Source organism: Callithrix jacchus, chromosome 10, assembly GCF_049354715.1.
Source record: "Callithrix jacchus isolate 240 chromosome 10, calJac240_pri, whole genome shotgun sequence".
NCBI lineage: Eukaryota > Metazoa > Chordata > Mammalia > Primates > Cebidae > Callithrix > Callithrix jacchus.
The window spans coordinates 131330298-131355315 of NC_133511.1; the positions used below are offsets into that span (position 1 = coordinate 131330298).

General features: G+C 62.0%; 3 protein-coding genes across 33 annotated transcripts; 1 reads left to right on the forward strand and 2 right to left on the reverse strand.

The window, feature by feature from the left end:
- Positions 1–78: 78 nt before the first annotated feature.
- On the reverse strand, positions 79–5193 carry RASSF7 (Ras association domain family member 7). 7 transcript variants are annotated; one of them, XM_054241290.2, is made up of 7 exons: positions 5035–5193; positions 4586–4741; positions 3598–3857; positions 1924–2049; positions 1058–1755; positions 776–904; positions 79–698 (listed from the first exon to the last, which is right to left on the reverse strand). In XM_054241290.2, the coding sequence occupies exons 3-7, from the start codon at positions 3791–3793 to the stop codon at positions 474–476; spliced, it is 1374 nt and encodes a 457-aa protein (XP_054097265.2). In that variant the 5' UTR covers positions 3794–3857; positions 4586–4741; positions 5035–5193; the 3' UTR covers positions 79–473. The 7 variants fall into 7 exon arrangements, with proteins under 7 accessions (XP_054097265.2, XP_017833908.3, XP_078197995.1 ...); XM_017978419.3 differs by lacking the exons at positions 3598–3857; positions 4586–4741; positions 5035–5193 and adding an exon at positions 2736–2782 and having other exon boundaries at positions 79–537; positions 617–698; XM_078341869.1 differs by lacking the exons at positions 3598–3857; positions 4586–4741; positions 5035–5193 and adding an exon at positions 2335–2782 and having other exon boundaries at positions 79–537; positions 617–698.
- Positions 2345–8980, forward strand: LMNTD2 (lamin tail domain containing 2). 9 transcript variants are annotated; one of them, XM_078341832.1, is made up of 14 exons: positions 2541–3133; positions 4907–5086; positions 5176–5328; positions 5679–5766; positions 5856–6011; positions 6257–6325; positions 6387–6472; positions 6785–7050; positions 7298–7394; positions 7504–7693; positions 7769–7888; positions 7953–8137; positions 8355–8556; positions 8729–8980. In XM_078341832.1, exons 1-14 carry the CDS (start codon positions 2541–2543, stop codon positions 8858–8860), a joined length of 2517 nt encoding a protein of 838 aa, XP_078197958.1. In that variant the 3' UTR covers positions 8861–8980. The 9 variants fall into 9 exon arrangements, 7 of the variants coding, with proteins under 7 accessions (XP_054097263.1, XP_078197957.1, XP_017833905.3 ...); XM_054241288.2 differs by lacking the exon at positions 6257–6325 and having other exon boundaries at positions 2345–3133; positions 7253–7394; XM_078341831.1 differs by lacking the exon at positions 6257–6325 and having other exon boundaries at positions 2345–3133; positions 7253–7394; positions 7504–7621.
- On the reverse strand, positions 8917–25011 carry LRRC56 (leucine rich repeat containing 56). Of its 17 annotated transcripts, none has more exons than XM_078341858.1 (13): positions 24731–25011; positions 24085–24207; positions 23423–23610; positions 22635–22719; positions 19641–19701; positions 13704–13769; positions 13435–13635; positions 12409–12580; positions 11882–12058; positions 11742–11806; positions 11483–11625; positions 11182–11300; positions 8917–9767 (listed from the first exon to the last, which is right to left on the reverse strand). In XM_078341858.1, the coding sequence occupies exons 2-13, from the start codon at positions 24120–24122 to the stop codon at positions 9472–9474; spliced, it is 1611 nt and encodes a 536-aa protein (XP_078197984.1). In that variant the 5' UTR covers positions 24123–24207; positions 24731–25011; the 3' UTR covers positions 8917–9471. The 17 variants fall into 17 exon arrangements, with proteins under 17 accessions (XP_078197984.1, XP_035119823.3, XP_078197990.1 ...); XM_035263932.3 differs by having other exon boundaries at positions 13704–13800; XM_078341864.1 differs by having other exon boundaries at positions 13704–13800; positions 22585–22719.
- Positions 25012–25018: the final 7 nt, after the last annotated feature.

Genomic DNA, 25018 nt, shown 5'->3' on the forward strand with positions numbered 1-25018 from the left:
TGTCTTGGGGTGCTGCTCAGTGGCACCCCGTGGAGGCTCACGCTCAAGATCTCACAGACCCTGCCCAGCGCAGCCTTAGCACACACTCAAGCCACTGTGGGCAGTTTATTGAGGTTTTAGCGTTGGGGTCGGGAGGTGGCACATACATGCTCTACACACTGTGAAGGAGCCACCCGCAGGCAGGCACATGCCCACAGCCTGAGCACTGGCAACGAATCTCCTGTCCCCAGCAGACAGTTGTGGTCTCTGGGGCCTGCAAGTTCGAGCTGGCTACACCCCATGCTTCTCCAGGGTGTCTGGCAGAGCTGGCAAGGACTCAGGCAGTCCTCCTCTGCACCCCTTGCTCCAGCCGAGCCCAGAGCTTCCCACTGTGTGGTGCAGGAGCCCTCTGTGACCGCCAACCTCCTTCTGCGGTCCAGGCAGGTTGGTCTCACCACCCTCACTGGTCTGTCACAGAGCCTGGGGCTGGGCTGCTAGGGACGCCACTCTGGGGCAGGAGGTGCTGCTACCTCCAGGAGTTCTGCTTCATAGAAGCCACTGCAGGAGGACACAGGCTGAGGAGGCTGCGGCCACAGGAGGGCCCCGGGCCCCAGGGGTAGGTGGGACACAGACATACCCTCGGGGCCTAAGGTAGGCACCAGCACGGGGCTCAGGGGGAGTCCCAGGAGGGACTCCTCTCTGGCTGAAGACAGAGGGCCCTGTGGGGAGGGAAGTCAGCTTGGAGTGGGGCTGGGCCAGGTCCTCACCTCCCGGCCTCCCCCAGAACCACACCGACCTGTGTGTTAGGAGAGCCCCTGTCAGACTGTGGGGGCGGTGGCAGTGCAGCGCCAGTCTGCTGGATGAACTGCTGCAGATTGCACTGACGGAGCTCCCGGTTCAGCTCCTCCAGCTCCTGAGCCTGGGCCTGGGGGCACACGGGACCCTCAGGAGGCACAGCCATGGGGCTCCATGGCCCTTGTGACCCGGAGGGAGCGCTCTCCCTAGCCGGACCCTGTGACCCCCAAACCTGCTCGTGTCAGGGGAGGGGAAGTGACAGGAACCAGGTCCCGGGGCTCACCTGCAGCGCTCGCTCTGCAGCCTCCAGGGCCCGGCTCACCAGGGCCAGGCTGCCCTGCACCTCCGCACTCTGACGCTCTTGAACAGCCAGGTCCTGGCGCAGGCGCTCAGTGGCAGATGCCATGGGAGAAGGGGGTCCAGGGGCCTCTGCTGCCAGCTGCAGCTCAGCCTCCAGGGCTCGGGCCTGGGCGTCCAGTGCCTGCAGCCGGGCGGCGTGCTCAGCAGTGGCTGCGCTTAGCGCCTGCAGGCGTGCCTGTCCCTCCCGCTCCCGGGCTTGCTCCCGACGCAGCTCCTGCTCCCAGAAGGCCTCGTGGCCCAACTCCTCAGCATTTCTCTGCACCCTGAGCTCCAGGCTCCGCAGGTCTGTGCAGCAGCCCGGTGAGGGTGTCATGGGGGCTGCAGGCCCAGGAGGTGAGAGGCTGGGGGCTGGCCCGAGGGTCAGTGCTTTGCAGGGCTCACAGCCCAGCGTTACCCGTGGCTTTGCAGGGAGGCTGGCACGAATTGGGCAGCGTTCTGGGGGTTGGCAGCTGTCTGAAGAGGGCCTCCCAGCCAGGCTGGGCCCCGTGCGCCTCAGGACAAACTGGACATCGCTGGCAAACTGTCCGCAGGTGGCCTGGGCACCCACTGGACACTCCTCTGGCAGCAGCTGCCGCTCCTTCTCTCTAAGCCGCTGCACAAGCACAAACCGGCCGGTCTGACCTGGGGGGAGGGAAGAAGGTCAGCCTTTGTGCCCCCCACTCTGTCTACCCGGCTTGAGGAATTGGGAAGGACAGCCAGCCCCACCCTCCTTGGGTGAAACATAGGGCTAGACCATCAGGCCCCAGTTCAGCTCTACCTGCCGGGCAGCCTCACTCCCAGAGCACTCACCTATTGCTTGGGCTAGTGCGATGACCACTTCCTGGCAGGTGGTCTGCTCGGAGACCCCACAGACCACACGCTGGATGCCGTCCACCCATACCTTCAGCTCCATGGCAGCCAACCCCAAGAGCATCCCTGTTTTGTGGGGAAGGCACAGGTCACAGGGTCAGGACCTGCCTACTTCTACCTCGGCACGGTCTTCCTCCTCCTCCTCCTGGCCTGCCCTAGAAACGGCTCCGGCTGCGGCCCCTCCGAACCGGCCCCACCCTCCCGTGCCGGCCCCACCCGCCGGCCACACATTCCTGGGGCGGCCCTCCGGAGCATGCAGGCTCCCCACCTCACCAGCCTCCTCTTGCCACGCCCGCACTCCCGGAGCAAGGCGAATCATTAACCAGATCCAGGATTTCCTGTCCGCCTCACCTGGCTCGGAGGGCACTGCGGCCGCCGCCATGGGAACGCCCCACCCGGACCCGCTCAGGCCGCAGCGGCGCTCGGGGTCGCGACCCAGACCTCGACCCCGCGCATCCAGCGGACTCCGGGTCTGAGCAGCCTCCGCCAACCCAGGGAGCCCCGCCGCCCAATCGCTCCTTTCGCCCCGAAGTTCCCGGTCTCCGCCGCGGGCACCGATGCCCGAACCACAACCCCAGCCTGGCGGGAGCCCGGGCGTCCCAGCTCCGTCGGGTGGGCGCAGGTGCGGCGACGCCCCCGCCCTCGGCCCCCCGCCCGGGCCTCGCGGAAAACGCTCCCCAGTTGGAGTTGGTGCCCGGCCGGCTCGAAGCAAGCCCCGCACTCGGAAGGCCCCGGGACCCGACGCGGCTCACCTGGGCGCTCGCCAGCCTCGCGACCCGCTCGGGCACCGCCGCAACCTGCCGCCCCCAGCGCCGCGGCGCGCCCCGACCCCGCGCCCCCATTGGCCCGCGGCCCGCGTGCCCCGCCCTCCAGCACCCCTATTGGCTTACCCGCGCGGGTGTCCCGCCCTCCAGCCCTCGTCCATTGGCTACCTCCGTCACGCCCCTCCCCGCCCCATTGGCTCGTCGCCGCGCCCCGCCCCCAGAAACTCCAGGTGTGGGCGGGCCAGAGGGCGGGGCCTAGATGCGGCCCCCATCCCCTATCCTGCGAGGTACGCGGAAACGCGGCGGCTGCGGCCCCCCGGGCGGCGCGTCGGGGCAGGTGTCTGGCCCCGCTCCTGGGCGGACTTCCTCAGCCGCCTTCCAGTGTGGTGGGTTCCTGCCCAGGGAGGGTCGCCGGCCTGGGCTCCCGCAAACCCCACCTGTGCTCGGGGGCAGCGGGGCCAGCACCGCCCCTCGCGGCCCCCGCAGCCGCCGTCGCCTGGACGCGCAGGGGTCTCAGGCTAGCAGGTCACAAGTCCCCGGCTAGGGACGTGGAGCCCTGTGGGGCTGGTGGGCGCCGAGCCCTGGTGCGGGAGGTGCGCGCTCGGGAGAAGGCCGGGGCCCGGGCTGAGGCTCTTCTTCCCCGACACCTGCCTGCCCTTTAGGACCCGGGGCCGGGCCTGGCGCATAGCGAAGCCGGCTGGAAGCCGCTCCTCTGCCCTGCTGTCCCGGCCGGGGTCCGCAGCCTCGTGGTCCGCCATTCATTGCCTATTCTGCCCAGCTCAGAACGAGTTGTGGGCGTGGAGGGGCCTCCTGCCGGCCTGTCTCCTGTGCTCCTCTAGGGAGGCCTTACCCAGCCGACAAGCTGCAGAGATGGAGGGCGAAGGCTGGAGTGCTTGGGTCAGGTCTGGCCTCGCTTTTGTCCAGGAGGAGAGGGAATACTTGTCATGATAATGGCAATGCCCAAAGGGGTCCCTGGGGGTGGCCCAGAGGGTGTGGAGATGGCTGGAAAAGGTGAGGCTTCCAGCTTGCGGGTGAGTGCTGGTCATTGAGGTCGAAGGGGCTGTGGGCCCGGCCTGGCGGTGCAGGCAGGCACCTGTAGTCCCAATAACTCTGGAAGCAGAAGTGGGAGGACCACTTGAGCACAGGAATTCGAGGTTACCATGAGCTGGATCACACCAAGGAACTCCAGCCTGGGTAACAAAACAAGACCTTGTCTCTAAAAAATTGATTATTGGCCGGGCGCGGTGGCTCAAGCCTGTAATCCCAGCACTTTGGGAGGCCGAGGCGGGTGGATCACGAGGTCAAGAGATCGAGACCATCCTGGTCAACATGGTGAACCCCCATCTCTACTAAAAACACAAAAAATTAGCTGGGCATGGTGGCGCGGCCTGTAATCCCGGCTGCTCAGGAGGCTGAGGCAGGAGAATTGCCTGAACCCAGGAGGCAGAGGTTGCGGTGAGCCGAGATCGTGCCATTGCACTCCAGCCTGGGTAACAAGAGCGAAACTCCGCCTCAAAAAAAATAAAAATAAAAATAATTATTAATTTAAAAAGAGGCTGTGGGTGGGGTGTACTACTGTAAGTTAGCCCTCACCAGTCCCCAGCTTGTCACTGTTACCTGTCTGCTTCCTGTCCCCCACGTACCCATGGCTATGCTGGCCTGGCTCACAGGCAGCAATGCCCCATATGTGTCACACTGCTGCCACCAGGCTGGGTAGGGGGTGCTGAGGCCTCCCTCAGTTTGAGGGTGTTGGCCACTAAGTGGTTCCCCGCCACCCCAAGCTGAGCAGTGGCTCAGTCTCTCACACCTCCTCCAGCCTGGGCTGGCTCAGAACTCACCCAGGGGCCTGGTCTGGGGTCTCCCTGGAGCCTCCAGGTAACAAACAGCCCCTCCCCTTCTGGGTGCTGGTATCCAGGGCAACGGTATAGAGCCCTTCCTTCCCAGGCCTGCTTGGAGCTCTGGCCTCAGGTGAGTGCTGGGGGTGGGGTCCTGAGCTGGGGAGACCAGAGAGAAAGAGAAGGACACCACGTCACTGGCAAAGGTCAGAAACACACAAGTGTGGACACCCATTTTGGGGCTCCTCAAATAGCCACCGCTGGGCGGCCCCAATGTGGCCACACAAGCACACCCAGCAGACCTGGCCCCCCCACTCCTCCCAGCTCCCAAAGAACATCACGAATGGCTCCCAAGTCTGGCCCCGGGGCTGAAGAAGCCAAGGAGGAGGCTCTCTCGTCCTCCACAGACCGAGAGTCGGTCAGTGGTCACCTGGGACCTCCAGCGGGCACACCTGCAGCCTCTGCGACTTCCATGACACGGGTGGCCTGCTCTGCCAACCCGCAGTAAGGATGGGAGGGAAAAGTGGTGAAGCTCCTGGGCCAGATGGCTGGGGCCCAGCCTGAGCAAGAAGCGGGGGACACTGTCACTGCAGGTTGGCTCCTGAGTCCCTGGATCCTCGCACGCTGCGGCTGCTGTGGGGGCAGCGAGAACTAGAGATCCAGGCCTTGCGGTGGGCGGTCCGGAATGGCCGGGACACCCGGCTCTGGCACATCCTGCAGGAGGTGGCGGGGCTTCCGCCCAAGAGGTCTGAAGCACAGCATCCAGCCCAACCCAACCCTGCCCTGTCCTGGCCCGGACTCCTGGTTTCTGACCCCAACCCCAACCGCCGAGTCAGATCCTTTCCCTTGTCCTTGCCCACGCCGACCCTCCACCCTGACCCTAAGCTAACACACTGCAGCTTCAACCCCAGCCCTGCACATGTGGATGGGTGCCAGGCCCCTGCCCAGACCCGTGGGTGGCTGGCCGGCCCCAGTGCAGCTGTACTGTCTGCCCTTGGGGCCAAGATGGCCGTGGTGCCCCTCCTTCACCACTGACCTGGTGTTAAGAACGCCTGCACGAGCAGGCTGGGGGCTGCTGAGGTCATCCCTCCTCCAGGAGCTCCCACAGTCAGGAGAGGCTCCTGCAGAGCCAGGTCCAGAAGCTGACCCTGCAGCTGAAGGAACAGAAAGAGCAAGCCCAGTGGGTGAGGTGGGGGCACAGGGAGTGGGCGGGGTCCTGGTGTTGGGAGCCAGGCCAGGGCTGGCCTCTCACCCACAGGCCCTCCTGGAGCAGGAGAAGGAGTACCTGGAGGAGCAGCTGCTGGAGACCACGCGCAGGCTCCAGGAGGTAGAGGCTGAGCTGCAGAACTTCCAGAAGTCCTGCCTCCTGCAGCTAGCCCGCTCCTCGTGGGTGGGCCGCATGCTGCAATCCCAGACTGGCAGTGTGGAGGTGAGCGCAAGCCCCGCTGCCCCAGCCACCCTCCCCAGCCCTCACCCTCCCATTGGGTACCTCTGCTGGGGGCCCTGGCCTGCCTGGAAGCCTGCCGGGCTCAGGCTGCCTCTGGAACTCCAGGCTCCAGCGGGGAGGAATCAGGAGGCCTCAAAGTACAGGTGTGGTCAAAGAGGAGCGGTGCTGTGGGGGAGGGTGCCACTCGCCCCAGTCCCTGCCCACTGGCCTCTGGTCCCCTCTGGCAGGTGGTGATGGCAGGGACTCTGATGGACCCAAGTGACCTCTCTGAGAACATTCAGGCCCCCACTGGGGAGGTGAGTTAGGCCTGCCACGTGTGTGGTCTGGGAGGAAATGTGCCTCTTGTTTCCTGGCCAGGGCTTTCGGCTGGAAAAAGACTGGAACAGCATTGCCCGCCGGTACCCCAACCTCTTCACCAACGTGGAGCTTGACTCCCAGCAAAAGTAACGGCACAGGCAGGGCCTCCCCAGGGGCTAGAAGGGGGGGCTCATGTTGGCAGGTGAAGACCCAGGTCACTCAAGGACACTACCCCTTGGTGTCCCTGGAGAAGTCCCTTAACTCTCCAATGCTCAGTCCTGTGATCTGTGGAATGGGTTGGGGTTGAAGGGGCTATCACTGTCCTGCCCTGTGCCGGGCCTGGGTCCTGGGTACCAGGAGCCAACAGGGGCTCCCTGCTGTGCTGCCCGCTCCGGCTGGATGGGGGCAGGGCTGGCATCTGGAGCTGGAATGGACATCAAGCAGAGTGTGGTCCACAGGCAGCCATGGCCCTGGCCACAGCTGGACACAGGGAGCCCGGGGTCCCCTGGAAAGCACTCCGAGGGGCATCAGGAGACCGTGACGCGGGGCTCCCTGCCCTGTCTGGGCACCAGCAGCTCAGGGGGTGCTGACTCCGACTCCAGCAGCTGCCAGCAGGGCCTGCCTTATCACCTGCTGAAGGCATCAAGGCACTCGCCCCGGGGCTGGGGTGCTTCCTCGGAGAAGGCACTGGTGCAGGCCAGGAGCTTCGGAAGAGGATCAGAAGGTGCAGTGGGGCGGGGCTCCCTGTTATCCTTCACCCACCCTCCATCCCTCAGGCCCGTGATCTCACCCAGAGCCCTGAAGGAGGTCCTCCAGGCCCCAAGGTACAGCCGCTCTTCCTATCCCTCTGACCCTGGCCTGCTACCCGCTCCCCCAGGCCCTGCAGACCTGGTTGGCCTCATAGGGTACATCTCGTACCGTCACAGGTACGCCGTTCGAGGGTCCCCCTCCCCAAAAGTGCTCCTCTCTAGATCTCCAGAAAACCCAATCAGCCAGGCACCGCAAGCCTGTCCTGACACCAGAGCTCTGCACAGACCCTGACTACCCGGGCCCCGAACACCAGCAGAGGTAAGGGGCGGCCCAGGCCTCCAGCGCTCGGCTGGAGCTGGTTTCCAGGCGGGGCGCACAGCCGTCGGGTGGACACGCCGCATCTCACAGCTTCCCCCTCTCGCCCCAGCCCGACGGGCAGCTGCCTGAAGATCGTGGCCGTGAGCGTCAGGGAGAAGCTCGTCCGCATCCTCAATCAGTCGCAGCTGGAGACGGCCGACCTGGGCGGCGCGGTGCTGAAGCAGCTGGTGCGCGGCCGCCCGGAGCGCCTCTACCGCTTCCCGCCGGCCACGCTGCTGGCCCCGCGCCACCACATTACGGTGCGCCCCGGCTCGCGAGCCCAGCCCGGACGGCCCTCCCGGCCGCCCCTCACCCACCACTCCGCGCCCTTCCAGATCTGGGGCGAGGGACCCCGCAACGCCAAGAAGCCGCCGTGCGCGTCCTCGGGCCGGGAGCCCCAACCCTCTCACTCCAGCCCCGACTGCGTGACGCTGCTCCTGGGCCCCAAGGGCGAGGTCGGTGCGGGCCCTCGGGGGGCGGCCGGGCTTCGGGTGCGGGGGTGACCGACGCGCCCCGCAGGTCCTCAGCGAGCACCGGATCCCACACTGCGCGACTCCGGCCCCGAGGGTCTTTGCCGACGACACTGACTTGTCCATCGACCGCTTCCCGCTCCCGGAGGCGGGGCCCGGCGCCGACCCCTGCGAGCCGCCTGGAACCCCGCGCAGAGGCCGCGTGCGGGAGTCCCGGGTCGGTCGGAGGCCACGGTGGGGACTGCAGGTCCCCGGGACCCCGCCTCCTCTCTAGGCCCCGCCCCAGCAAAACGGTCCCTGGGATCCCCAGGCGGCCCCAATTTCCCCAGGTCCCGCCCTGCCGCCCCGAGTCACCGGGGCGTCCCTCAGCCCCTGCACCGCCCCAGGCGCGGAGCCCTCTAGGGCCGCTTTTCCCGGGCCAGCCGCCGCCCTCATGACCCTCGCCCCCCAGGACGCGGGCCCTACAGCCGCCGCCGAGCTCGGGGAAGCGCTTCCACCCGCGGGAGGGGCCCGCGCAGCACCTGCCCGCCATCCCCAGGGAGCGCACGCCGGAGGGAGAGCGCGGCCCGCCTGACCCCACCCCACCGTCGCCTCCCGCAGACGCCGGGCTGGGCCTGGAGGACTGGCGGCTCCTGAAGGAGCACCGGGTTCGGGTGAGGGCAGGCGTGCGGATGCGCCCCCTCCCCTGTCCCTCCCCTCCCCGACCCCCGCTCCTCTCCTCCCTTGCCCCTCCAAGTTCCCTCCCCGTCCCCCCTTCCCCTCTCCATCCCCTCCCCTCCTCGCCCCGCCCCGCCCCGAGCACCTCTCAGCCCCCGCACCCCCCAGGTGTGCCGGAAGAGCGTGGACCGCAGCTGCCCCATGGTGGCCCTGTCGGTGCCGAGCACGGCCCAGAGCAGATACGGCTTCCGCTTCCTCAACTGCCTGCCGTTCACCATGGACTCCTGCCGCCGCGCCTAGGGGGCCGGGACCGCGAGGACGGCTGGCGGGACGGGCGCGGGGACTAGGCAGGCGCGGTCCGCTGCGTAATTTAATGAACCAACGTTGCCTACAAAGTAAATCGCATTTCTGTGCACCTGAGAGTCGAAAATGATTCCCTTGGTTTCCGGGGCATCCTGCCCCAGGAGGAGGGAACTGTCTCCCCCGTTGCGGCGCGGGAGCCCTGCAGATCCCCCGGGGAAGGGAGGCCGAGGGCGAGCAGCTGGGACCCTGGGGGACTGGGCCATGGAGGCCTAGGAGGTGGCTCCTAGGCCACACCCAACTCTAGCTGGAGAGGTCTGACAGGCCTGCCCCTGTAACCACCCCCCCAACCCCGTGCCCGCGGGAAAGCCTGGCACGAAGAGGGGCTGGATTGGGACCCTCCCTTCCCAAGCCAAACCCTGTCGGGGGCCTAACCCAATCCCCCACTCCCCTCATCCAAGAGGGTCCTCCCCAGGGCCAAGCATTCCCGCCACCTGCCAACACACCAGCCTAGACGTTCTGTGCGCCATGAGACCAAGTCCACCCTGTGCTCCCGTGACCACATGTGGGCAGGTCGTGGCCTCAGCACAGGTTAAGCTTAGCAGTGGGGGCTACACTAAGTGGGGGAAGCGGGTGGGGTGGGAGAGTTCGGCTGCCCTGGGGGGTCTGGCTGATGCATCTGGTGCTGGCTTTGGGCCAGGACATCCCCGGGCTCTAGGGCTCAGCTCTGAGGCCATTGTGGCCACCCCATCACCCAGGCCAGGCCCCCAGCTGCCCAGGGCTCGGAGCCGACGTCCCCTGGACTGCAGGTCTGTGGGCCACCGGGGGGAGCTGCTGCCAGAAGCTGGTGGCATGGGGTGCTTCGGAGGGGAAGGGACCAGTTGACATCGGAAGGTCCTGGGGGCCTCTAGAAAGCAAACGGAGTGACAGCAGTCAGAAAGGCTGTGAGGCAAGGGGAGGCCACAGCCCACCCATGGCCCTGCAGCCCCAAGGCCATGGTCCAGGCTATGGGTCCACAGGCAGCAGCATCCCTGCCCCTCAGGCTACTCCGATGCACCCCACGTTGTGTTCCCAGCCCTGTGACCCCTGACTGCTTGGGCAGGCCCACCTCTGGGGCAGGTAAGGCAATCCCAAGACCTGGTTCTGGCCCTGGGTCATCTGTGCCCTTTCCCTGAGAGGCTGGTCCCCCAGTACCTGCCTGCACGAGCACATGCAGCCCTGGCATGCCTTTGTCCCGACCTTGGCTCAAGGCCACTGCAGCTCACCCTCCTCCTGGCTGCCCTGCCTGCCCTCCCTCCACCCCTGCAGCTCCTGGCCACTAGGTGACCAGCTGCTGACGCCTCTCTCTGCCCCTCCACAGTCACCCACCAGCAGGGCAGAGGCTTGGCCTGCCCTGTTCCCTGCCCATCCCAGCCCCCTTGACCAGGCTCCTGCACAGAAGGGTCAGCCTGCCCACCGTGGGGTTGCCCCTGCTTGTAGTGCCCCCCACCCAGCCTGCCTGCCCACTGAGGGAAGGTCCTCTCTGCCTCCAAGCTGTGGTTGTGCTGAAGCCGGTGTGCTTTGGAGAGGGCACTGCATGGCTTAATTCTGTGCCTGAAAACACCTGCCGTCTTCGGGGTAAAGCAGCAGGTGGCTCACGCCTGTAATCCCAGCACTTGGGGAGGCCGAGGCGGGTGGATCACGAAGTCAACAGATCGAGACCATCCTGGTCAACATGGTGAAACCCCGTCTCTACTAAAAATACAAAAAATTAGCTGGGCTTGGTGGCGCGTGCCTGTAATCCCAGCTACTCGGGAGGCTGAGGCAGGATAATTGCCTGAGCCCAGGAGGCGGAGGTTGCGGTGAGCCGAGATTGCGCCATTGCACTCCAGCCTGGGTAACAAGAGCGAAACTCCGTCTCAAAAAAAAACAGCAGCAGCACCCTCCCTGCCTCTGTGTCCTGGGGAGGCTGCTGGCTGCTGACCCCAGGCCTGGTGCCTGTGCCCCTGAAAGCTGCCCAGTGGGCACGTTCTGCCTGCTGGCGCCCTGGGGTGGCTGCTTCTTTCTGTCCAGACCACTCTGGACTCTTCACACCACCCTTTTGTGGAACGAGGTCTCTCTTGAGTGCAGCCTGGGTGGCCACAAGGTCACAGGGCTTGGACCATGGCTTGGGAGAGGGAGGACCTGGGTTGGCCCTCCCCAGCCCCAGAAGGGGACCTTCCTGTCACAGTCTCTCAGAGCCTGGCTAAAGAAGGGGACCAGGCTGAATGTCAGATCTGTAGGTGTTACCTACAGAGGTGGGGTGCTGGGTCACTCCCAGGCATGGCAGACAGGCTCAGTACCTGAGGCCAGGCTTGGGGGGCTGGGGGGAGTCTTGGGCTCTGCCTGGTGCACTTGCTCTTCAGGGGCCCACCATCGGCTTCCGGGGACTACAGCCCCTTCCTGTTGGGACTCCAGGTGCCTATAGGGGAGGGGGTAGGGTGGAGAGAGGAGGAGGAGCTTTGGCCCTGGCTCTTCTTTGAGTTGACCCAAGAGCACGTGAGGCTCAGGGATGGAGACCAATGATGACTCAGCCAAGGTAGCCCCAGCCCTGACCCCCCACCAGACAGACACACACAGTAGTAGGGTCGGGGTGACACCCACCTCATGCCAAGCTCCCTCCAGGGCCTAAGCCCGGTCAAGGCCGGGAATTCAGAGCTGTCTGCAGGGTCAGGCTCTGGGCTGGAAGTGCTGGTGGCCAGATCTCCTGGCCTGTGCTGGGACAACTGCTCTGGGGGCTCCTTGCCCTGGGGAGGAAAAGGGACTAGTTGGGGATTCTTGCTCAGCACCGTCAGGGCTGCACCCCTGGATGCTGGTGCCCGTGGGGGGCTGGGGCCCTGGAGGCTGGTCCCTGGGGGTGTACCTGGCACTGGCGCCTACGCTCCCGCAGGCCTTTGGTGGGGTTCCCACACAGGACTTGGCCAGCACCTGCGGGAGACAGCGTGGCTGGGCCTAGTTCGGGGCTGAGGGGCTGCAGGGTTAGCTTTTGGGCACATCAGTTACCATGGGTGAGGCTGCTGGTGTTATCTCCTGGGGCTGGGTCCTCAGAAAGCAGGCCTTCAGGCAGGGGGCCCCCAGGGACCAGCATCGAGAAGGGCCAGGGCCTGGAGGTTCGGGGCTGCGTCTCAGGCAGGGACAGCTCAGAGTCAAGTCTCCGGATGGGGCCTCCGTGGGGACAGTCTGCCCGAGGGTCAGAAGCAGAGGTCACCAAGGACCAGGCCAGCTGGTCAGCCTGAGAGCCCGCCCCAGACTCTGTCCACAGACCAGGGAGCCGGACACCCACACTGCATGGCCAGAGGCTGGCCTCTGACACTGCTGCCTTCTGGAGAGGCCCTCCCCTCCAGATCCTCCTTTCCCACTGTGGGCTGCTCAGAGATAGTGTCCTGGACTCTGGGGACCAGAGGTCAAGGCTGGGGGAGGGCATGAGATGTGGCTGTCCGTCTCTGAGAGTCCTGGGGTGAGGGCCTCTTCCTGTGGGGAGCTGGGGCTCAGCCGTGGGGCCTCTGGGCAGTTGCCTGGGGTTGTCATACCCAGCCGGGGGAGGCCGTTGCCCTTCTTGATGGCCTCCTTCACCGCAAGCCAGTCCTGGCTCAGCCGCAGGTGGGATGGTGGTCCTGTGTGTGCAGCCGGAACTTCGTCCAGGACCCGAAGCTGGGGGATGAGCTTCCTCACTTCTGCCCTGTAGTTGTACCCCCTGGGCACCTGCAGGTGGAGGGGGAGGGAGGGCAGGTCTGGGTCAGGTGTGCCCTTCAGGCCAGCTCTTTCCCAGGCTTCCAGACGCGCCGTGGGGCAGGGCAGGGGGCAGAGGTGGTGATGCTGCCCTGCCCTGCTGGGGCGGGCGTGGGTCACTCTCAGATCCCAGGGACTTCAGGGATAGGCTCTCACTTGCTCAGGATGCAGGACCCCACTCTCCAGACCCAAGGCTGGGGCCATGGATGCCCTCAGGCCCATGGAGCTGCCCTGAGCTCAGGGCTCTGGCCCATGGAGCAGTGGCCACCGGGCACTGGTGGATGCTGACCCCAGCATGTGGCAGCACCAGGCAGCAACTAATGAGGCCAGCGCTGTGAGCTCAGGGCGAGGGTGGCCTGTGCAGGGTCTGGGAGCTCCTCTGGGGCCTGCACGCACCTGTGCCGGCTCTAAGCAGGACATGCACAGGCGGCATAGGGAGATGATGTGTGCACAGCGTGGTCTCTGGGGCCCGTGGGGCCGGACGTGGCTCTGGACGGGGCACACACAGGTGTGTGGGTATGTGCACATCTGTGTACACATGATTCTGTGTGTTTCCGCATGGCGTGTGTGTGGGCCTCAAAGGTGCATACGTGGGTTGAGGGATGTGACGTGCTTGCAGGTGACCCTGTGGGATCTGGGAGGGCTGGCCTAGGAGGATGCCCTGGGAGCTGTCAGACTTCTGGTGACAGAAGAGATGAACTCTTGGTGAATAGGCCACAGGGCACAGGTGGGCACAGAAGTCCCTGCCGGAGGGAGGGGCCCAGGGCTGGAGCCACAGGGAGCCTCCCCTTGCCATGCACACACTGGCTGGGTGCCCAGACATGCACCTTGTTGGCGGGGCCGGGGGCCGGCTGTAGGCACACCAGGTTGCCCTCCAGGGTGAGTGTGGCCAGGCGAGGGCACAGCTGCAGGAAGCACACCTGCCCCAGGTCCTCCACGCTGTTGCCCTCCAGGTCCAGCAGCTCCAGTTGCTCCAGCAGGCACAGCGGGCTCAGGTCCGAGATGTTGTTGTAGGAGGCGTAGAGTTCCTGGGCAGCGCGGGGCTCTGAGCCAGGGTCCAGCCCGGCCCTCCCCAGCCCAGGGCGCCCAGACTCACCTTCAGTGCTGGCAGAGCGGCGATGCCATCCAGGTCAGTGAGGCCACAGCGAGCCAGCCACAGCACCTGCAGGTGGCCCAGAGATGTGCCCAGGTCCCTATAGAAGGCGGGGTTTGGTGGTCGACACGGTGCCCAGCAGTGTGCCCAGCCACCACCAGCCTATGGCTGCCTCCAGGGCAGGGGCAGGTGTGACCTCGCATGGTGGCCTCTAGGCTGAGGAAGAGGGTCTCTGCCTTTCCCTCCTGGCTCTGGTGTGGGTACAATGTCCCCCTCCTTCTCTGAGCCCTGAAGGGCCTGGCCTGGGGAACTACCCTCTGTCGGGGGAACCCCGCAAGAGCCGAGGCAAGGGTCTGAAGCCTCAGCATGTTCTCACATACACATAGAATTAAGAATTAGACATACAGTTATACAGCTAGCTATTCCTATATATCTAATCATACGTAATCACAGAGCTATTCATATGTAATCACAAACATATACACGTATCTAACCATATAGTCTTTCATCTCACTGAGTCTCAGGGCAGGAAGTATGGGACTGAAGTGGCGTTGGAAAAGAGGTGACCCTACGGCAGGCTGCTCTAAGCCCTCTGTCCCGCCCGTGTAAGGGCTGCTGGAGGACGCCTGGCTGTGCGGAAGTGCCCGTGATGGGAAAGTGCCCGCTGTTTAGCCAGCCAGGGACGGAGACCTCCAAGATGGCCCGGAGTGAGGACAAAACTCCACTGCTCCAGGCTCTTGTGGTAAACCTGGCGCCCGCGGACATCCAGGGACTTGGTGCTGTGCCTCAGCGGTCACGCTCCACGGCTACGTTCAAGTTCTGCTTCTGCACCTGGTTCCTCTTCCCCTCAGAAGATAAGAATCAGTAATAGGAACAGGAATCTCAGCGACCTTGTTCTTTCCTGACAAGTATGAAGGAAGTGCTGGCGCCTCAGGTTTTCTCGTCCCGGCTTCTTTAGAGTCCCGGGGCCCTGTCCCCAAGTCACGTGATTTTCCTGACCCTACCACTGACCCCTATGGCCTCGCCCTACCTGCCCTGCCCCCTGCTTTGTGTCCAGCCACTCAGGCCACTGTCGGACTCCGCGCTCTGGTGGACAGCGGACCCCTGGGCCCAACTCTTGTTTTCTCTTTCTCGGTGTCTGGTGTCTTTTATTTCCACACTTTCTCATCTCCACACCTGCAGAGAGGGGCTCATGGCACCCTGTAGGGCTGGATGATACGCCCTCATGGCGGGTGGCTCAGCCACGCCCCACCTGCTGCCACCACTGCCCTTCCCCTGCAGGTTGCAGGCATCACGAGGTCTCTCTTTCTGATGATCCCCTCAGTAGCTTTTGGGGCACTTGAATTCAGAGGAAGGGTCTGGAAAGCTGCCTGGGAGCCTGAGCCCCTGGACACTGAGGTGGAGGGGCTTTGCTGGGGGCTGACCCCGTGCTGAGCTGGCAGTTTTGCTGGGCACCAGCTGCCGGAGCTGGGGTGGGTCACAGCAGCTTGTCATGTGCGGGGACACGTTGCTTCCTGCCGGGCCCCACGCCCATCTGTCCGCTCTGTCCCCCTCTGCAGCCGCACTGATTTCAACCACACGCTGTCCCCGGGACCCTGCGCCTGCCCCTTTCTGGGCCTTCACGCTGTCCCCGGGACCCTGCGCCTGCCCCTTTCTGCGCCGCCACGCTGTCTCTGAATGCCTCCTTGTGAAAGGGTCACCCAGGCTCCCAGGCTGTCCCCCACTGAGGCCAGATTCCTCCAGGGCTGGGTGGTTTCTTGCGATGCTCTCCAGCTCACAGCGCTGCGTCTACCTGGGTTTGCTCCCGCCCGTCGCTTTCGCTTCCTTCTGTGGCCTGCCAGGTGCACTCCCTGCGGTCCGTCCGCCTTCGGTGCGTGGAGTCAACATCTACCCTCAGCCTGCTGCCTTACATGGCTGTTCCACTCAGCTCTTAATCGGCTGGGATTTGTGTCCAGTGATTTCTTCAAGAGCGGCTAATGGAAAGTCCTTGATCTGTGACTCACTCACAGATGGCTCCTGGCTGGGAGCGTCTGCAGCCGTTAGGCCATCGCACCATCTTCCCAGGAGGCTGCTGAGGCTTTTGTTCCAGAGTCCACTGTGGGGACGTCTGAGGAGCACTACGCTTTTTCTGTCCTTAAAAAACAACCTTGGCCGGGCGTAGTGGCTCGCGCCTGTAATCCAAGCACTTTGGAGGCCAAGGCGGGCGGATCACCTGAGGGCAGGAGTTCAAGACCAGCCTGACCAACATGGTGAAACCCCATCTTTAGAAAAAAAAAAAAAAAATTAAAAAGAAAACCTGCCGGGTGCAGTGGCTCACGCCTGTAATCCCAGCACTTTGGGAGGCTGAAGTGGGTGGATCACCTGAGTTCGGGAGTTCGAGACCAGCCTGGCCAGCATGGCGAAACCCCATCTCTACTAAAAATACAAAAATTATCCAGGCATGGTGGTAGGCGCCTGTAATTCCAGCTACTTGGGAAGCTGAGGCAGGAGAATTGCTTGAACCAGGGAGGTGGAGGTTGCAGTGAGCCAAGATCCCGCCACTGCCCTCCAGCCTGGGCAACAGAGTAAGACTCCATCTCAAAAAACAAACAAACAAAAAAAAACAACTTGAGGCCGGCCACAGTGGTTCACGCCCATAATCCCCGCACTTCGGGAGGCTGAGGTGGGAGGAGCACTTGAGCCCAGGAGGTGGAGGCTGTGGTGAGCCGTAGTCACGCCACTGGGCTCCAGCCTGAGTGATGGAGTGAGACTCTGTCTCAGAGAAAAAAGAAGACAGCTCGATCTCTTTTCTTGGCTGCCCCAAACTTTTGCCTTTATCTTCAAGCCGGTGACTTTACAAGGATGTGTTTTGGTGCCAACAATCCAGTTTGTTTTTCCTTTCAGTCTGTAGCTGGATGTCTTTTATTTCTGACAAGTTCCTTTGAATACATACATATTTTTTGAGACAGAGTCTCACTCTGTTGCCCAGGCTGGAGTGCAGTGGTGCGATCTCAGCTCACTGCAACCTCCTCCTCCCAGGCTCGAGCAATTCTCCTGCCTCAGCCTCCCGAGTAGCTGGGATTACAGGTGTGCACCACTATGCCCAGCTAATTTTTGTATTTTTAGTGGAGATGGGATTTCATCATGTTGGCCAGGCTGGTCTTGAACTTCCGACCTCAGATGATCCACCCACTTCGACCTCCCAAAGTTCTGGGATTATAGGTGTGAGCCACTGTGCCTGGCCTGATTATTTTTTATTATTATAGAGATGATGTTTTGCTATGCTGCTCAGGCTAGTCTTGAACTCTTGGACTCAAGTGATCCTGTTGCCTTGGCCTCCTGAAGTGCTGGGACTACAGGCATGAGCCACCGTGCCCAGCCTATTATTATGAATTTATTTTATTTTATTTTTTTGAGATGGAATTTTGCTCTGTCACCCTGGATGGAGTGCAGTGGCGCCATCTCAGCTCACTGTAGCCTCCACCTCCTGGGCTCAAGCAATCCTCCCACCTCATCCTCCTGAGCACCTGGAACCACAAAATTAGCTGCCACCACCCCACCTAATTTTTACATTTCTTTGTAGCAATGGGGTTTCACTGTGTTGCCCAGGTTGGTCTCCAACTCCTGACCTCAGGTGATCCGCCCGCCTCAGCCTCCCAAAGTGCTGGGATTACAGGCGTGAGCCACTGCCCGGCCCATTTCCTAGCTTTTCTAATATTGCCTGAGCGTTTAATACACTTAATAGCTGTGATCAGCTAAGTTACAATAGTGTTTCATTGGATTGTCTTACCTTTTCTTTCTTTTTTTTTTTTGTACAGAGTCTTGCTCTGCCTCCCAGGCTGGAGTGCAGTGGTGCGATCTTGGCTCACTGCAACCTTTGCCTTCTAGCTTCAAGTGTTTCTCCTGCCTCAGCCTCTGGAGTAGCTGGGGTTGCAAGCACGGGCCATCATGCCCAGCTAATTTTTGTATTTTTAGTAGAGATAAGGCTTCACTATGCTGGCCATGCTGGTCTGGAACTCCTGACCAGGTGTTCCACCCTCCTCAGGTGATCCACCCTCCTCAGCCTCCCAAAGTGCTGGGATTACAGGTGTGAGCCACCGTGCCTGGCTTTCTTTTACATTTTTTCTTTTTATTTATTTTATTTATTATTTTTTTTTTTGAGACGGAGTTTCGCTCTCGTTACCCAGGCTGGAGTGCAGTGGCGCGATCTCGGCTTACTGCAACCTCCGCCTCCTGGGTTCAGGCAATTCTCCTGCCTCAGCCTCCCGAGTAGCTGGGATTACAGGCACGCACCACCATGCCCAGCTAATTTTTTATATTTTTAGTAGAGATGGGGTTTCACCATGTTGACCAGGATGGTCTCGATCTCTTGACCTTGTGATCCACCCACCTCAGCCTCCCAAAGTGTTGGGATTACAGGCGTGAGCCACCGCGCCCGGCCCTTCTTTTTTTTTTTTTTTTAATGTTTTTTCCTTCAATCCTACAACAAAAGCCTTTATATTTTCTTTATTCAACATGTATTTCATTGTTCTTTGAGCCAATTTGTTGGTCTTAACAATAGACTTCTTTGTGAGGCTGAGAAAACACAGCCATCTCCATTAGAATATCAATAGTCTTGTATTGGGGTACTTTTTATGTTCTTTGTTTTTGTTCTGGTTTTTTGAGGAGGAGTCTTGCTCTGTTGGGCAGGCTGGAGTGCAGTGGCGTGATTTCAGCTCACTGCAACCTCCATCTCCCGGGTTCAAGTGATTCTTGCGCCTTAGCCTCCTGTGTAGCTGTGATTACCAGCACCACCATGCTCAGCCAATTTCTGAATTTTTAGTAAAGACAGACTTTCACCATGTTGGCCAGGCTGGTCTTGAACTCCTGATCTCAAGTGATCCTCCTGCCTTGGTCTCCCAAAGTGCTGGGATTACAGGCGTGAGCCACTGCGCCTGGCTCGGGGGTGTGCTTCCAAGAAGTCTGTTTCCCATCCTAGTTTCTGGTCCATGGCATGGTTTGGGCGCCTGCTGTAGGCGTGGCTTCATTTCCAGGCCCCTTCTCTGTCCCAGCTCTGTGTGCTGCCCACTGTATCTTTGCCCCCAGAGTGTTTTCCAATATTTTTCCATTTCCAGATCTTCGTGTATTTTATTAAATTCCTTCAGATATTTATTTTATTTTACTTTTTTTTTGCGGCAGAGTCTCACTTTATCACCCAGGCTGGAGTGCAGTGGCGCGGTCTCTGCTCAGTGCAACCTCTGCCTCCCGGGTTCAAGCAATTCTTCTGCCTCAGTGTCCTTACTAGCTGGGATTACAGGCATGCACCACCATGCCCAGCTAGTTTTTGTATTTTTGGTAGAGATGGGATTTCACCATATTGGCCAGGCTGGTCTGAAACCCTTGACCTCAGGTGATCGGCCCGCCTTGGCCTCCCAAAGTGCTGGGATTACAGGCATGAGACAGTGCCCAGCCCATTTGATATTTGCTTCATCAAGAGAGGTATAAAGTTGGGGTGTTTGCTGGCCACAAGACCTGGCATGACCGCCCTGACCCTGGCCCAGCTCCGAGTGGGGTGGTACCCGCAGCGGGGGCCTCCCACCCATTAGACACAAGAGCTACAAGTGCTGGGGTCACGCGGCAAGGGGGTGCATCCGGGCTGAGCCAGAGGCCACAGGGCATAGGCAGGACCCCAGGCTGGCCCAGGAGTAGTCCTCTCAACAAAGACCCACTGAGAGACCCCTTTCCACCTGGGAGAGAGGCCACACCTGCCTGAATGTCCCAGACTCCCCACACCTGCCCATCTACCCTCCACAGGGTCACTCAGGGTCAGGCAGCCAGCAGGATGGTGCTCTCTAGACCCCTGGGACCCTTGACTCAGCCCAAGGTCCCCCACTCCCACCAAGTTCTCTCCTCATTCCTGCAGAGCCTGCCCCTGGGATACCCTCATGGCAGGGACCCAGCCCACCCCACCCAAGCGCTCACCTGAGGGAGCCCAGGTGGCTGCCATTCAGCTTCAGTTGGTCCAGGTTGGGCAGGTGTACCCCTGTAGGGCCACAGGAGGAGGAGGTTGGCCGGGCCCCTCACCCCGCCCACCTCTGTACCCTCCTGCACCCCGAGGCATCAGTGGCCCTGGCCCCTCACTAATCATGGGCTAACCTCACAGGCCTCTCTCTCTCCACACCGAAAGAGGGGTTGTGTGGCACCCGGGAGCTGCTCCAGGGCTGTGGCTCCTCTAATGACCCAAGGGGCCTGCTGATTCCGTGGGCCTGGTAGAGGGCCTGGCCTAGCTGCCCTGAGCCCCCAAAGCCTCATGCTCCGTGCCCTCGTCTGCAGCGGGCTGTAAGAGTCAGCTCCAAGAGTTGGCTCGGGATGGGGGCCAGGCCGGCATGGCTGACTGGTGGTGCTCCCTTTGCCCAGAGTCTGGGCCCTGCCCTCGAGCTGCCACCACAGCCCTCCCCTGGCATCCCAGACCATTGTGCACAGCCGCACACAGAACGGAGTTCCGGCCCAGATCCCCAGAGCATGGGGTCAGATGCCACAGCCAGTGTCTCTGCACAGCCAAAGGCCCCAGGAAAAGGCCCTGCGTTTGGAGTCTTTTGTAGGATGGGGCGTGGCCCTGTGAGACAGAATCCCTGCACCGTGAGGAGAAGGGGTGCAGAGCGGGCCGTGTGGGGAAGGCAGGCCTGTGGGCACAGGTGCTCCAAGACCGTGCCTGGTGGGAACACCTCGAGCGAGTGCAGATGGCCTCGGGGGTGCAGAGAGTGGCCAAACACAGTGGTCAAGGACTTCACAGGCTGTTGCAAAACAGAAAACAAGACCGACCGACATGGACCTCAGTCCGAGGAATGCAAACAGCCAGCAACCCTGGGTGGGAAGGCGCCTCCTGCGCTAAAGGTCACTGTCGGCTGGTGCCGTGGCTCCCAGCTGAGGCGGGCGGATCACCTGAGGTCAGGAGTTCAAGACCAGCCTGGCTACCATGATGAAACCCCGTCTCTACTAAAAACATAAAAACTAGCGGGCGTGGTGGCTGGTGCCTGTGATCCCAGCTACTCGGAAGGCTGAGGCAGAAGAATCGCTTGAATCCAAGAGGCGGAGTCTGCAGTGAGCCGAGATCGCACCACTGCACTCCAGCCTGGGCAACAGAGAGACTCCGCCTCAAAAGAAAGGATAAAAAAAGAAGTCACCGTTGGGACAGCTGCTGACATTTGATTATGGCCTTCAGCACGGTGTTAATTCCTGACTGATCCTTGTGCGGCATTTAAGAGAATGTCCTCCCTCTCGGGAAATACACACTGAGGCGGCAGTAAATACAGGGGCCCTGTGTCTGCAACTCTCAGCTAGATCAGAAAAAATAACCTCAGCCTTAAGTGCTGTGCGTGCACGGGAGGGAGCAGGCACGAAGACGCACCATGAACACTTGAACATATGAACACGTGAACCTGGCGGAGGAGAAGGGACCTGGCAGGGGCGCAATCTCAGCTCACTGCAGCTTGTCACCCAGTCTGTCTGGAGGGCAGGGGCGCAATCTCAGCTCACTGCAGCTTGTCACCCAGTCTGTCTGGAGGGCAGGGGCGCAATCTCAGCTCACTGCAGCTTGTCACCCAGTCTGGAGGGCAGGGGCGCAATCTCAGCTCACTGCAGCTTGTCACCCAGTCTGTCTGGAGGGCAGGGGCGCAATCTCAGCTCACTGCAGCTTGTCACCCAGTCTGTCTGGAGGGCAGGGGCGCAATCTCAGCTCACTGCAGCTTGTCACCCAGTCTGGAGGGCAGGGGCGCAATCTCAGCTCACTGCAGCTTGTCACCCAGTCTGTCTGGAGGGCAGGGGCGCAATCTCAGCTCACTGCAGCTTGTCACCCAGTCTGTCTGGAGGGCAGGGGCGCAATCTCAGCTCACTGCAGCTTGTCACCCAGTCTGTCTGGAGGGCAGGGGCGCAATCTCAGCTCACTGCAGCTTGTCACCCAGTCTGTCTGGAGGGCAGGGGCGCAATCTCAGCTCACTGCAGCTTGTCACCCAGTCTGGGGGGCAGGGGCACAATCTCAGCTCACTGCAGCTTGTCACCCAGTCTGTCTGGAGGGCAGGGGTGCAATCTCAGCTCACTGCAGCTTGTCACCCAGTCTGTCTGGGGGGCAGGGGTGCAATAGCTCACTGCAGCTTGACCTCCCCACCTCCTGAGTAGCTGGGACTATAGGTGCCACCATGCCAGTCTAATTTTTTTATTTTTATTTACTTATTTTTGAGATGGAAACTCACTCTGCCGCCCAGGCTAGCAGGCAGTAGTGCGAATTTTACTTACTGCAACCTCCGCCTCCCAGGTTCAAGCAATTCTGCCTCAGCCTCCCGAGTAGCTGGGATTACAGCTGCCTGCCACCACACCCTGCTATAGCTGAGATTATTTCAAGATGAGTTTCAGGAGACACCATATGGCACTCAGCACCACATAGGTCTCTGCTCTTCTGTGATGCGCCGTGGTCGTGCGGGGTACTGAGCATGTTGGGGGTACCGGCGTGGTCGTGCGGGGTACTGTGCGTGCCGGGGGTACCGGCGTGGTCATGCGGGGTACTGTGCGTGCCGGGGGTACCGGCGTGGTCGTGCGGGGTACTGAGCGTGCCGGGGGTACCGGCGTGGTCGTGCGGGGTACTGAGCGTGCCGGGGGTACCGGCGTGGTCGTGCGGGGTACTGTGCGTGCCGGGGGTACCGGCGTGGTCGTGCGGGGTACTGAGCGTGCCGGGGTACCGGCGTGGTCGTGCGGGGTACTGAGCGTGCCGGGGGTACCGGCGTGGTCGTGCGGGGTACTGAGTGCACTACCCTCTGCCTGTACCTGACACAGACCTCAGGTGAGGGGCCAACCCTAAGGAAGCTGCTGTGCAGCCTGAGCTGAGAGGTGTGGACAACTTTGTGGTCATAACCAGAAAACACGTGTTGTTTACCAGGAGGCCTGGCCGTGGCTTTGGCCATGGTGGGGTGTGATGGGGCTCACCAAAGTTCCCCAGGCTGCCCTCGCGGGTGTCTACACACACCTCCAGTGCCCTCACCAGCCGAAGGTCGTCCACCAGGGCCAGGGCCTGCTGTAGAAACCAACCAGGGGTCAGCGCTGGTCCCGGCTCTCCCCATCCTAGTCCCGGCTCTCCCCACCCTAGTTCCATCTCTGCTTCTGGCTGGTAGGACTCTGTGGGCTCCCACTAGAGCAGGTACGGACATTTCCCTGCCTCAGCCACGTGGGCCTTAACCTGGCTGGGGGGATGGGGGTGAGCAGAACCTGGGCTGCACGTGGCTGGTGGGGCCATTGGCAGGGAAGGACCTGCCCTGGGTGGGGGCTGGCATCTCCAAGGAGCCCAGGGCAGACACACCATGCCCGGAGCCCAGGGCAGACACACTGTGCCCGGAGCCCAGAGCCCAGAGCCCAGACGGCACCTGGCCCTCCCCTGAGCTTTAGAACCACCTGGTCTCCTGCTCGAGGAAAGGACGCCTCCTGGTTGGAGGGCAGTGGATGCTCAGCCTCGACTTGTGGGTTCTGGCCTGGCTCCCTCCTGTCTGTGACCCAAATGCCTGGGAATGTCTTTGTCACCGAGCACCTGGGGCCTGGCTGGGGTCCCAAGGGCAGAGTGGGCGGAGCAGACCCAGCTGCAGGGGCTGGGCTGAGGCTAGCCGTCAGCAGGAAGACCAGCAGGAGGGTGACTGAGGGCAGGCTGGACATCAGTAGAAAGGGGTCCTGGGATGTCACCCCACACAGGCCTTTGTGGCCAGCGCCCACGTGCCTGCACTCACCAGCCGGGCAGGGGACAGGTACTCTTCCACCCGCTGCTCTCTGCAGCTGCCCTGCTGGCCGCCAGGGCCCTTGCTCTGTGGGCAGGGGTTGTGCAGGCCTCGCCAACTCAGCTCCCGCACCTGGACGCTGGCAGTGCTGGGCCGAGACCCACAGGATCTGTCCCAGACTGGGTCCATTCACGTGAAACCTGCTGGCAGAGGCAGAACGCAAAGCTCCAAGCTTTTGCTCCACTTCCTCCGTAGCCTGGCTGAGACCCTGGCACAGCCCTCAGCTCCCTCCCCCAACACAGAGAGCCCTTGGTGCCTGCTCCCACCCCGAGCCTAGAGAAGGCTCCTGACTTGGCTAGGCCTCATGGGGCCCTTGTCTGCTTAGACTCAGCCTGGAGCGCCTTGCACTCCCATCCCCCAGCCTTGCTCCACCTGTCTGCTCCGTAGGATACCCTCCCGATGTTTCTGCCCATCCAGGCCGCCCCATCTGAGGCCCTATCTGAGGGCTGCGAGCTTGGGGATGCCAGGCCAGCTGCCTGCCGCTGTGGGGTTTCCAGGGTTGCCTCAAGCCCTGAGCTATGGGTCTTTCTCTACCTGATAGTCTCTGAGCCTGGGGTCCAGGATCAGGTCCCAAGCCTTCCCCTACCCACCCTGTGCCCTCTGAGCCCCTTCACCTGCAGGCAGCCACGTTCTTCTGCTGTGGGTCAAACATCCGGGCAAGGAGGAGACATAAGCCTCAGGCAGTAACTGCAAGAGTCAAGGTAGCTTCCTGGCCGAGTCACTGTGTCCAGGGGAACCTGGAATGGGCCAGGCTGAGGTCACAGCACCCGGAGGTGGGCAGGTCAGCCCAGGACCTGACCATCTCCCAGCCCAACTGGTGAAGAGGAAGAGGGTCAGATGTGTGACCGATGCTGGGTACCTCTGGATCCCCCAACGCAAAGCCTGGTGCTCATCCCAATCCCACTTCCCTCCTCTCTGATGCTGGTGTAGGTGTGCATGGTACTGAGCATGCTGGGGTACCAGCAGTACCCCATTCTTCCAGAGCCCCTCACCAGGCCTTTGAGGGTGTCTGCCCAGTACATCCCTGGACCACCTGCACCAGGTGAGCCTGGTGTTGCCCCTTAAAGATGCCTTGGCCCCAGACCCTGGAATTGTGAGCTCCAGGGGTGGAGCCAGAGTGTGCTTGGAGTGTCCGGCGTCCTCCTCCCTGACCAGCGGCTTCGTCTTCAGTCTGGACCTCCCTCCTGCAGTACCCCCCCAGCCTTCCCAGGTTTATTCTCCTGAGAAGATAGATCCCCTTCGGAACACCATGTGTCTTACTATGCGTTGGGTTGAGGGCCTGCCTTGCCCCGGAGCTGGGTGCTTCTTTGCTGTCCACAGTCGCAGGAGGGGGTGCTAAAATATTTGTAGAAGGAAGCCGTGAACAGGCGGATGTGCACATAGCCACTTAGAACATCCTGGCTTTTATCTGTTGACCTCGTGCGGACGTGGAAGACGCATCCTCTCCATGCTGTCTAGAGCTGCCCCAGTGTTGATGGAGGTGGTAGGGGGAATGCTGGAACAGGGCAGCAGCGCAGGCTCCCGTGCCTCAGTGGCCTGGTCTGAAAG